Source organism: Accipiter gentilis, chromosome 10 (assembly GCF_929443795.1).
Source record: "Accipiter gentilis chromosome 10, bAccGen1.1, whole genome shotgun sequence".
Taxonomy (NCBI): Eukaryota; Metazoa; Chordata; class Aves; order Accipitriformes; family Accipitridae; genus Astur; species Astur gentilis.
In genome coordinates this window covers 23,242,140-23,254,066 of record NC_064889.1, presented here as the reverse complement: position 1 = coordinate 23,254,066, position 11,927 = coordinate 23,242,140, and the positions used below count along the sequence as shown (strand labels likewise).

At 50.4% G+C, this 11,927-nt stretch overlaps 1 protein-coding gene across 4 annotated transcripts in view; it reads left to right on the top strand.

Moving 5' to 3' along the window:
* The first annotated feature begins 8,309 nt into the window (after positions 1–8,309).
* The window catches only part of IGDCC4 (immunoglobulin superfamily DCC subclass member 4), a 100,964-nt gene continuing 97,346 nt past the window's right edge, over positions 8,310–11,927 (top strand). For all 4 annotated transcript variants that reach the window (XR_007507411.1, XR_007507410.1, XM_049811570.1 and 1 more), the window contains exon 1: positions 8,310–8,466. Coding sequence is in view for 2 of the 4 variants with exons in the window: in XM_049811570.1 (XP_049667527.1) it covers positions 8,361–8,466 (106 nt within the window). In the remaining 2 variants the exon portion in view is untranslated. The remainder of the gene's footprint in view (positions 8,467–11,927) is intronic.

Below are 11,927 nucleotides of genomic sequence, written 5' to 3'. Positions count from 1 at the left end.
GACAAGCCCCATCCAAGACATACCCACGCTGCAATTCCCTTCCCATCAAGAGTGTTTCTCCTCTGGTGATGTTACTGGATGTGGTGGTGGGGGGGATTTTATTGTGGCTTGTCTGTATAGAGCACTAAATGCACCCTCCTGTGGGATATACATTGCAGTGTGTTCTTGCAGGTGTGCACCCATCTGCTTCCCGGCGTTGAGGGTTACTAACCTTTGCCAGGCAGGTAACATCAGATACTCGACCGGTGTTTCTGTCTAGTTTTTTCCAGAATGCTCTGGGCTGACAGCTCTCAAGATTGATGTTCCCTGTCTGTACAGCCCAGACAGCTGCCATGCAGCCTTCTCCCTACGCGCCTGCTAATTTGCCTTAATCCCGAGTTTAAGTGAGCTCCCCTATGGATAAGAGTGGAATTCAGACCCCGTGATCCGTCCTAGCCTTGGTTTCTCTGTTGCCCACAAGCAGTCCATGTGGGACAGTGGCACAAGTCTGATATTTACACCAGTTGCCCAGAAGCCGGATGAAAACCCCTTCCAAGGAGACCACAGCACATTTAGCAGCAAAGCACCAGCTCAGGGCTTGTGCAGCTGCAGGTTGTTTCTGTTAGAGTACGGATGCCGTAAAACATGTTTTCTTTAAAAGCAGGAGATAATGCTATTATAGCAGTTGATTAATCTAATATTCTCCTTCATCTTCAAAAGAGAATTGCCTAAATAGCCAGAGAGAGACACATTTTATGAATCCTTCTTAAGGGCTATCAATCAAACTTTCCAAGAAAGGCATTGATGCCCTTTTTGCTCACGAGAGGGAAATGGGATTCCCCACGGCTTTGCTTTCAGCCTGCTGTAGCCTTGCAATGTAATAGCTGCATCGCAAATGGTCTGGACATCCTTTTCTTCTACTGGTCTGGAGAAAAAACCCACACAGGGGAAACTTGTAAGAAGAGAGGGAAAACAGCCCAATTAGAAGCAATGATCTCTTAGCTCTCTGCCTTCTCCCCCCCTCCCTGGATGAAGCAGATGTAAAACAATAGCTTTATTTGTGAAAATTTTAATTGGGTAGTTCAAAGGGAGCAGCGGAGGCTCGTTTGATCTCTTGTTGTGTTTGAATGCCACATTGCAATGGTGCCTGCTGGCCACGGCGGTGACCTCTAGTGTTAATTAGTGTTTATCTGAAATCGAATTAGCTCACAATTGGGAGAAAGCAGAGTGAAAATCAGAGGATAATCATAGATTTGTGTGATTCTCTATTAGAGGTAAGAGCAGGTCTTTGGCTGCAGAAGTTGTCATTAAAAGAACTCTGAGAACATTACATTTTTTGCTTTGTTATTCTAATACTCTTCGTCAGATGGTACTATTTCTCTTACTAATACCCCGTGCTGCCTTCATCTTTGCTGAGTCTGCTGGTCCGCGATGCTCATTGGAACTTAAACCATAAACCAACACCGAACAATGATGCATTATTTATAGCAGACCGAATGCTGTAAGGTTGACAATAGTGTAAAGCTTCTCTTTCTTGTGGTCAGTAATCCATAAATAAATACATCATCTATTTAGGTTTGCAGAACTGTCTGATGGATGGGAATAGCCTGCATTATACAACGAGGGCACTGAGGACGCTGTGAAAGCCAGCACCTTCTTTTGGTGCAAACTGGCCATTTCTGAGTACCAGCATTAAAACTCTTTATGTAGACGTGGGGGTGCAAGAGCTGCCCAGCCACCTTCCTGGTGCTCTTCTGTGGAGCTCTCGGGAAGATAAAGGGCAATAGTGTTCTTGACACAGGAATAGAAATGCATAAAAGCATCAGGTTCTCTGTCTCTGTGTGAAATATTAGCAAAGGACAGAATTTTATAGCTAAAACTATCTCAAGAGGCAGGTATACGGTCCCAGTTTCTGAGCAGAAAATAGCCAGAGACATAGAAGACAAACATCTGTCCACCATGAACATCTGCAGACCTTCGGGGTGTGCTGGACTGGAATGAAATCCCATCCTCACAGCAGCTCCAGATCCCAAAGTTTCCAAAACGCAGGAATGGTTTTATTCCAACCTTGCTTTTTGCTCCTAAGCTAGCTTCAAGTGACACCAGGCTAAAAGGTGGACCTTGCCACTTGCATACACAGCGTGCTCATCAGTGTGGAGCAGGGCACTCCGAAAATAACCTGGTGGCATTTATGCCACGTCCTTGGGCATCCACGGCTATCTTTACTGGGGTTAGCCACAAGAGGGTGGCATGATGATGTGCACCAGGCAGCCTCCCTGCTTTGGCTGCTTGGCTTCTAGCATGGCATTTTATAGCCAGCTCTGTAAATCTAATAAAACTTCGGAACAGATCCTTATTTTTGGCGCATGAACACATTTCCCACTACAAAGAAGCCTGACGGGTGTTTCTGAAGGCAGCCCCGACTGTGCAGTATTCCTTGATGTTACATGTGTTCTTTATGCCTAAAACCAGCCTTAGTTAGTAGGTACCATAGCAGCGTATAAAATTTAGACTATTTAGGGATCAAAACTTTTATTGGTACTTGGTAACTGCTGTAGGGAGAAGTCCACAGATGTTGTTTACGAGCAAATATTATTTTTCATAGTCATGCATATTTACAAGACAGTGATGTTCTATGTGACTGCTTTATAACACATCGGGATGTTTCTAGTAGGTCTTTATTTGATTATAGCTGACGGTGAACAAGCTGGTTAACAAATACGCACAAAAAAGACTCACATGACAGCAAGGGAGACTAACTGAAATGAAACAGATTAATTTAATCTAAAATCTACCCAGCCTGGATTGTCTCGGCATGTTTTTCTAAATCAGTACATCAGTAACACAACCCAAGTCACTCGTCTCAAATAATGAATCGGCAGATGTGTCTCTGTATAAGGCAAGTTACCATTTGATTTTGCAAAGCCTCGCTTGGGTGACAAGTCCCAGTAAGAGCAAGGAACAGGGCACAGGAGATGTCCAGGTGGCAATACAAGTTGAAGAGGCAAAAAAACCCCTACTCCAAGTTTTATGTGCAAAGCTTTATAAATGCTAGAATTTTTTAATGTGACTTTAACATGATAGCTTTCCCCATGTAGACAGACAGGTGATGTTGATATTCAGAACAGACCTTAGCCTCACTGTTGTTTCATAGCCTGGCACTCATCTGAATCAAAACTCCCTCATCCTGGATCCATGCAGGTTTCTGCAGGGTGTGAGAGTCTCCTCTCACTCACGGCTCTGGCTGTAGGGCGAGGGCCCTTGTTTGCAGAAATCCCTTTTGCTGTGAACATATTTTAAATACAAGCTTCCGAATCTCATTACTTGCTGTCTTTTCCTCTTCCATTCGTTTTTCTCCTAACAATGCACCTGCCAATATCTGCCCCTGAGCCCCATTTTAAGTAGCATTTTCCATAATTAATGTCACACTCTTGCTCCCTATCTATCTTTGGCAACTGTCGACCGCCTGCAGCAGGACCAGAGGAAGAGGGAAAGCCCTCCCTGGGTATAACAATAACACAACACCCATTCCTGGAAGAATGATGAGATAGGCTGTGTAATAAATATTTATAAGAGCAAGCGTAATGAAATGAATGTGTAGTATACTGAGGCTCCCTTAGGGTTTGGTCATCACATGTTTTTTTCCTCTTTTCTTTCTTCTCTGTTATACAGAATTGTCCTGATGTCCCTGGGTTGTTGAGCAAATTGCTTATTGTGTTGCTCACTTACACAATGCATGTTATTATGTGCAACCAGCTGCTCCTGTTTGGCATTGCTTACACACACAGAACAGGAGGCTACCGTCACTTTTCTCGTCTGGAAGTCAATGTTCCCTCTAGCGCCGAAGTTGCTGCCAGACCAGAAGAAGTCTGGCAACAAAGCGAGTCCTGGTGGTAAAGGTCCCTGAGAGACTCCTTTTCTGGGAAGACTAAGGTTACAGTTTTGCAATGAGTTTGAGCTGATCCAGCTTTGTGCTGACATTGAAAGCTTCCTCGTGCCTCTGTCTGTGTATTCCCATTGCTTTCCTTGTGCTGGCAGTAACTCTTGGGTGGTTGCATGTGGAGCTGGAGCAGGGGACTGATTTCGTTGTTATTGTTGTTGCCAATTAAGTTTTCAGCACCATCATCCTTTCCTCTATCCAGCTCTGGGCTCATTCAAGCACTAATACCATCACAAAGGAAAGAGCAGCCAGCTCTTCTGGTAATTCGAGCAGCTTAAACCATCACAAAATGTCAACCTCAGTGTTGCAAACCTGTCTGGAGTTAGAGATGTTCAGAAACCAGAGCAAGGCTGTATTTTAGGCTGGAAAGTTTTATCCTGCTTCAGAGAGAAAGAACCTAAGCATGGGCCCAAACACGTCTCAGGCACTGACTACCTGTGAGATGGGGGCCAAGTAGCTGTGGGCAGCACTTCATACCCACCAAACTGGAGGGCACTAACCCCCGGGGGGCTGCTTTCACTCAGAAGGAAAGCGCTTTTGAACAAGTGCATCTACAAAGGCTTCGATGTGCTTTAACTTTAGATCTTGAGGCTTTGGCAGCATAGGGATTTGTGTCTGAGCTGCTGTTCCTGATCAGTGGTCTGGTGGGGGGGCACACTCAATCTGCAAAGAAAGTGCCTATTCCAAGTTTAAACAGTCCTCTTCAGTGTGAAGTGGATTAAACTAAGAGAATATAAAGCAACCTCTGCCTGGAATAAGAACATCCTCATAGTGATTTTTAAAATAGCTATTTTGCTTTAAATTGCTATCTCCCTTAACTTTGAATTAACTTCCATTTCTTTCATTTGCTTTATCTGCTCTGACCCTGGACCACAGCTTCTTGATGCTCTGAACCCCAACCCACAGGAGACAGCCAGACAGCATTTTCAGTGGTAGGATTCAGACTGAACCTAGAACTGAGACAATACTGTGCTGCCTATTGAATAAAAACATGAATTGTGCTCTGAATCTTCTTGTTCCTCACTGCTTTCTCTCTGAAATGGCTTTTCCCTGTTCTTCAGGTTTCTTTTAGTTTAGGGGGTCTTCTCTGGGAACAAGCATTGTTCTTTACCTGCATGTGTTTAGCGTCTTGCACAACTGGATCCTGGCAGTCTGAATCCTACAGCTGCCAGCTGGAAGTGGACATGAGCTGCTTAACATGGGTTTGGATTCAGAGCCTGGAGAAATTCTGGTTCAGATACCCCTGTAACACATGTTGCTGTGTTTCGAGGCCTCTGGCATCTATGCCAACCTTTCAAAAGCATGGAGCCCCTCTTGGCTACAGGCTGGCTGCATGGGAAAAGCTCCTGCTGAGCTAGATAAATTTATAGCAGCTTTTGCTGGATTTCCCTAACGAGCTTTTCATTGCTGGGATCTTATACAAACCAAGAGATGTGTACGATATACTGTCCATATACCTGACTCACCAAAGATTTTTTTTTGGAGGACAGAAATAATGTCTCCTGAAGGGGGAACAAAAGCTGAACTACAAACACCTGCCGCTTGCTGCTGCTACTCTTTGCCATTCACACTTTCTCAGCTCAAAGTATCAGAGGTTTGCAGCTATTTGAAAGGTAAAAAGAAACTCCTTGCTGACAGGGACAGGAACACTGGGGAGTCTGCAGCACATAAATGGGGGCTTTTGCTTGCGGTAAGTACTGGGGCAGAAATGCCATTTTCTGGGGAAGGAATGTCCCTTCTGTTGGCATGTCTGCTGTCACTTTGTTCTTTACAGACTTACAGCCAGGGAGTTATCTGATCCTTCCTGAATCTACAGAGTGGCTTTTTCTCCAGGCTCTCCTTCCTCTGTAAGTGCCGCAAGAAGTCATTTCACACAGTGCAGGGGATCCCTGCGGGTGGCTGAAGCAGCTAATGCCTACCAGGGAGGTGTGACACCAGGAACGCCTCCCTGCAGCCACAGGACTAGCTCCTGCGAACACGAGCGTCAGTCAGCGTTGGCTTCAGTTGCGAAGGAGTCGCCCTGCAGAAACGCTGGTTGCCATGAGCTCAGTTTGTCTGTGCCGATGCGGGTGAGAGGGGTGGACGGTGGGGACTTGGTGTTACTCTCGCAGAGTACGCCTCTTGTTTAGTGTAAAAGGAGCTGGTGCTGTGGGTCACGTTACTGGTGCGTTCACAGCTCAGGGGCTGTTTGCTAAGTCTTCCCCCCCCCCAGGGATAGATATTGAAGGAATGTATCTGTTGCAAGCTTGGGTTTGTCAAAATGCTGGTTTAATTCCTGTTTCCACTGACAGGCAGGAAGACAGAGAGGTGCCAAGGAGGAATCAAGGGACACTGTAATATCAGGCAGAGAGCAAAGAAAAGAATTAGACCTGGGTCTTTTGAAGCTAGTGCCTGCTTCTAACCCTGACTTGTTGGCAGGGAGCTGGGTCAATGCCTTAACATAGGCAGGTGCTATTAGGCAGCGTGCAGTATTTTGCAGACCACTAGCAGTTTTCATTATTTATATTATGCCAGACTCGCCTGACTTTTAGGTAAAGGTTTCCTTACTTAAAGGGAGGGAGAACTGTCTGCGATTTGAGGAAAAAAGGGCAGGGGTGTGTCTGAAAGAAACCACTGGCAGACACAATGAGGAGACATTCTTCTACAGCCTAGTTAAAGCAATCTGACAGCACCTTTAAAACCACCTTGTGCAGAAAGGAGCAGGTGGGAAAGGCCCAAAGAGAAAGGAGGGTTTGCAGAGGTTGTTAATCTTTAGCTCCACGCTGGAATAGTGCAGAAGGGAGTGTGGCTATTACTATCCCCTTTTCCTTCCACAGGGAGTTATGTGTATGGATGGTGCAGGAACAGGGTCAGTGGATTTGCTGTGGCCTTAATACTCCCTCCTTTCCAGCGAGGTGTGCAGTGAGCGCCCACCCAGCTGGGAGGGCCCTGATGCTGGGCAAAGGCTCCCTGCACGTCTGTCCAGAGCAGGGGGCTGCTGGCCCCCGGGGCTTGTCTCCGCTGATAGTGCCAAGGGACTGACTTACAGTTGCGTAACTCATACACACGGGAAACCTGCTTCCCACCACGCAGCCTTTCTGGTTTCATTTAAGTTTTTATAGTTCATTATACAAGCTAATAAATAGGAGGGTCTGGATTAAAAAGGTTTCTTTTTTCATATTCTGCATAGCTGGAACCCTCTCTGCATTCCACACCGCTGCGATAAAACATCCCGGTGCGCCGAGCAGCCTCTTCTTTTGGAGGCTGAAGCAGACCCCCTCCTACCCGCTCCGGATGCGGCTGCCCTCCTGTTTGGCGCCAGCCGCCCCTGCCGAAAGAAGGTCTTGGTGTCATTTGCCCTCAGGACTAAACCTGCACCTGCGGCTTTACGGGCAGACGTGCAGCGTGACTTTGGGTCTGGGACCCAGCCAAGCTGGGAAGGCAGCGGCCTCGGTCTCCATCTTTCAGCACTCTTCGGCTCCCTGCCTCATTTCCACTGCTTTGGCTTGGCTGGCAGATGGGTCCTGCCCCTCTCCGCTGGTACGGAGTGCAGGCAGGCTGCGCCATGTATTTTATTTGCTTTATTTTTAAGGAGAGCCGAGACGCATAGGCTAGACTTTGACGCCTGAAAAGCCCGATGAACGATACTACACCTGAAGGAGTTGTGCTTCCAAACGAGCCCCTGTGGGATTGCAAACCGATGGCCATATGGTCACTGGTGTCCGTTTGCCTCCGCAGCCCGGCCGGGCTGTGCGGGGCGGCAGCCTCCCCCTCTCCCCACAGAGCCAGGCCTGCACCCGCTGAGAGCAGGGCCCGTGGGAGGGCGGACATTAGCCCTCGGGTGGCCGTCGCCAGCCCCGGCCCCGCTGTGGCGGTGTGAGCTGCTGGGCGCTTTGTGCCCGCCCGTCCGTCTGTCAGCGCCGGAAAGCGGCCGGCGGCCACGGGTGGACCCTGACGGGACTGAGGGGCTGGCAGAGGGGGTGTGTGTGTGGGGGGGTGTGGGGGGGGGGGTGTGGGGGGTGTGTGTGTGTGAAAGCCCCCAACAACTAAAGAGAAGGGGGGGGGGAATATAAAAAAGGACACAAAATGTTTATAACCCCCCCGTTTGCCGTCCTGGGGAGCTGCCGGCCCGGCGGAGGCGCCCCGCACCTGCCGCGGCTGCCCGTCTCCGCTTCCCCCCCCTCAGGATACGGGGCCGCTCCCCTCTCGCCGCGGGCTGGCAGCAACCTGTTGGTCCCGCCGCTGTCGAGGAGGGCGGGAGAAGACACCCCACCACCCCCCACCGCCCCTCCGCCTCGGATCGGCGGCGAACCCGCTGACAAAGGCGGAGCAGCGGCAGCCCAGAGCCGCCCCCGCCCCCCGCCCCCGGCAGCGGGGCCCGGCGGCGCCGGCGGGCAGCGCGGGGCTGGGGCGCTCGCACAAGATGGCGGTGGGGCGGCGGGAGAGCGCGCTCCCCTCTTAGATGCGGCTGCGGCGGCCCCTGCTCCCGGCGCCCGGCGGGGCTTACATGGCGCTGGAGGACCTGCTTTGTCTCTGCTTCTCCGCCCTCGCCGTCCTGGCCGTGCAAGGTGGGTGAGGAAGGAGGGGAGGGGGGGGGGGGTGTCGGTGCCCACCCCGAGCCCACGGGCGGCCGCGGTCGCGCGTGGGACCGCCGCGCCACCTGCCTTCGAGCCGCACCCCGCTCGGCCCTGGGCAGCAGCCAGCTCTCCCTGGGGATGCGCTCCGTGGCCGGGACCCTCTCCCCCGCCGGTTCTCACCCCTCCCATAGCAGCCCTTAGTGGCCTTTACTCCACAGCCGCCCTCTCCCCCTCCCCCCCAGTAGCCGTCCCCTGTCGTCGTCCCGTCCCCGTCCCCGTCCCCCCCCCCCCCCCCCGTGGCCATATTTCACACACCCCGTCTCCATCCCCTTCTTCCCCCTGTCTGCTTTTCGTCCCACTGAGTCGGGCGACGGCCACGCTCGTGGCCTCAACCCGTGTCTGGATGGTGCCTCCTTTGGGGTCACCTTTTGGGGGGTGACACAGGGTGTCCCCCGCAGGGAGCCCCCCTCGGGGCTGGGCTAGGGGGGTGGAGCGGGCCAGCAGCAGCAACCCCCGGGCTTCCACCTCCCCAGTGGCAAGTTTCCTCTGGAGGGGTGGCTGCTGTGCCAGGCCGGCCGGGGGACAAAGTGCTTGTCTGGTGAGGGGCTGGCCTGGAGCAGGCCCAGGTGTCTGGCAGGGCCGTGGTGGGGACCCTCACCCCGCTCCCACCAGTGCGGGACGCCTGGGTGGGCAGATGTCCTGTTGGTCAAGGAAGCGACCCAGGAATAGCCGTGCTCCTTGTGCCCATGTTTTGCAATGGTTATGCAAACGGCTCCGTGCACGGGTACACGTACGCCTGTCGTGCTGGCTGACTTTCTGCGTTTACTGTCGAAGTTTGCATCGAGGGTTGTTGGAGCTGCAGACCTTGGGGTGCGTGGTTTGTTGCCCGTGCGTGAACAGACCCGCAAAAGCTTTTGTCCTCGTCCCCGAGAAGGGGTTGGACAGGTGTAGGCTGGCAGAGCTGTGCCGAAAAATGTGAGCTTTGTGTGTGCCCTGGAGTTGCTCTTGTTTAAAAGAGCCTCCTAAAAGAGGGATTGCAGTGGAGGAGCCATCCCTATGTCATTGTACATTTTTTTTCCTTTTTATGATGCATTCAGGTTCGGCAGAACATAATAACAGCACAAAGGATGTTTAGTCTTTATGGCTTTGAAAATAGCCTTTTGGGGGAGAATACAGTGTGGTGGATGGCTGCAGGGTTGTTTTCTTTCTTTTTTTTTTTCAGAACATTGAGCTCCTGTAAGGTGTAGGTTATCATTTGATATAGGTGCGGCGTTACAGTGGCTGTGTGTAGAAATGAATAACGGTCCATGTAAATGGCCCATTGTCATCTGTGCGCGTGGGTTTTTTTTAGACAGATGGCAGTCTGTGACCCCACCAGCAGATGAATGGGTAAGCTGAGGCGGGTGGGAGCTGCATCTCCTGCTTGTTTGAGCAAAGAGCTAAGTGGATCCCAAGGCTTGTAATGGAAAACAATGATTTAAAAAAAAGAAAAAGAAAAAGGCGGGGTGGTGGAGTGGATGTTGTTTTTCAAACCCACTTCAACAAGAAAACTTCAAATGCTTTGTGGGAATTTGCAGTTGTGGCTTCTCTGCGTTTTTTGGAAGCCAATAGGCAACTAGTGAAAATTGTTTCTGTTTGTTTTCTAACAATGGGCTACATATTGTGTAGAGAGGTAGTGAGTGCATTCGCGCAGTCTGTGGACATGCCACTTGGTACATACGGATGTGCTTTCCAACAGGTGGGTTTGATTCAGAAAAGAAAAACAGGGACTTTTTTCAATCTGAAATTAATTTGGCAGAAGATTGAAATGGTTTTGGTAAAGTCCGCATTTGATCCCAGAGCCCGCGTGTTTTGATCCAAAGTTCAAGCCTCACTGGGTATGGAATACCTAGGAGAGAAGTAGACTGGAAAACCTTCCTCCTTCCGTGGACTTGATGGAAGCCGTGCCAGTTTACACTAGCTGGGGACGGGATCCAGTGTTTTGAAAGCCTTCTGCCTGTCCTACTTTGAGACTGTTTTCCCTGCAGTAGCAGGAAAGGGTTTAAGGAAAAAAAGAAACCAAAAAACCAAACAACAGAACAACCCCTCTTCAGTTGGCTCTGGCAAGGGGGTTGTGCTGGTTGCTTTCCTTGTGGCTCTCTACAGGGGATGTGTTGGTGGGAAGTGGGCTGAGCTTTCCATTCGAACGATCAGCTGAAATCCGTATGCGTTTATGTCATTTGGATTTGTGGTTGAGTCCTCTTGCGGCAGAACAGATTTCCTTTTTCAACATCACCTAACTTTAGGTCTGATTTGTTTTATCCTTCCTGTCACATCTGTCTTGGTGGCGTAACCCCGCAGCCAGCTGTGTGGAGTTAGTGCCTCTGCCTGGGGAAGTCAGTGTTACCATTGTTTGGGGATCGTGCGTCTCTGCTGCTGCGGTCGCCTGCGCTTTGCAGGATGTCACCTGCATGCAGATCCGCTTGCCCTGTTGACTGTGGTGTTGCGGTGTCGCCTGTTCATGGGCTGGGTTGCAAGGAGGCAGGATGAGCAGTGCAGGAAAGGGGATATTTCTTACAGTCCCCAAGAAACGGGGTGCCAAACACTTATGCACACCACATTAGTGAGGCTTTGCCTGTATCGTGTTTCCAGGGGCAGGTTTCTTCTGCGGGAGCTTGCTGCCGTTGTGCTGTGGCTGTCATGACAGCCAGTCTCTGAGCCCTGATGGCAGAGGCAGGGAATGTCTCTGCTGGTGTTTCTCTGTTTTTCTTCTGGTGTGTGAAGCTGAAGCAGAAACTGCTCAGGCTTGGTTCTGTTTTTGTTTTCCCTAGCTTTTTTGTTTTCCTTTTTTGTGCCCTCTCCTTTCACTACTTTGAAGTCCAAAGTGAAGCAGAACCTGCTAATTTTCTGATGTCTCCCCCCTTTCTGCAGCAGACTTTCTCCTGGCAGCTGTAGAAAGTTTGATCTGCTGCAGGGGGCCCCATGCAGGGTGGGTGTATCGCTGATGGTACACGAGCCACTTCAGAGTGGCGAAAGTAGTAATTTAAAAAGAAAATGTTTGGCAATCTGCCTTTCCCTGAAGAAGGGAGACGATTCTCCCTGCATGCATGCTTGCAGCCTGATCTGGAGCTGGAGGTAGCTGTTTAGGTGGTACAGCACAGGTCTCTCTGCATGGGGGGCACCAGAGCCCCTTGCTTTTGGGAACTGCTGGGGTGGGCTGCGTGTTGCCGCAGCATACAGGACATCTCACTTGAGTGCCCACTGTGATCCTGGGCCAGTTGCTTCATCTGCTATGGTGCCCTCAGGGCCCATCTTTAGACAAAAGTAGAGACACTGCATGCTTCTCTGTCAAAGGTGTTGAGAAGATAAAAATCCATCAATGAGGGTGAAATCCATCGATAAGTATTCAGCATGTACATGATCTTTGTCACTATAGTGTACAACTGTCCCAAGGGCAGAGTGCTGCATTGTCC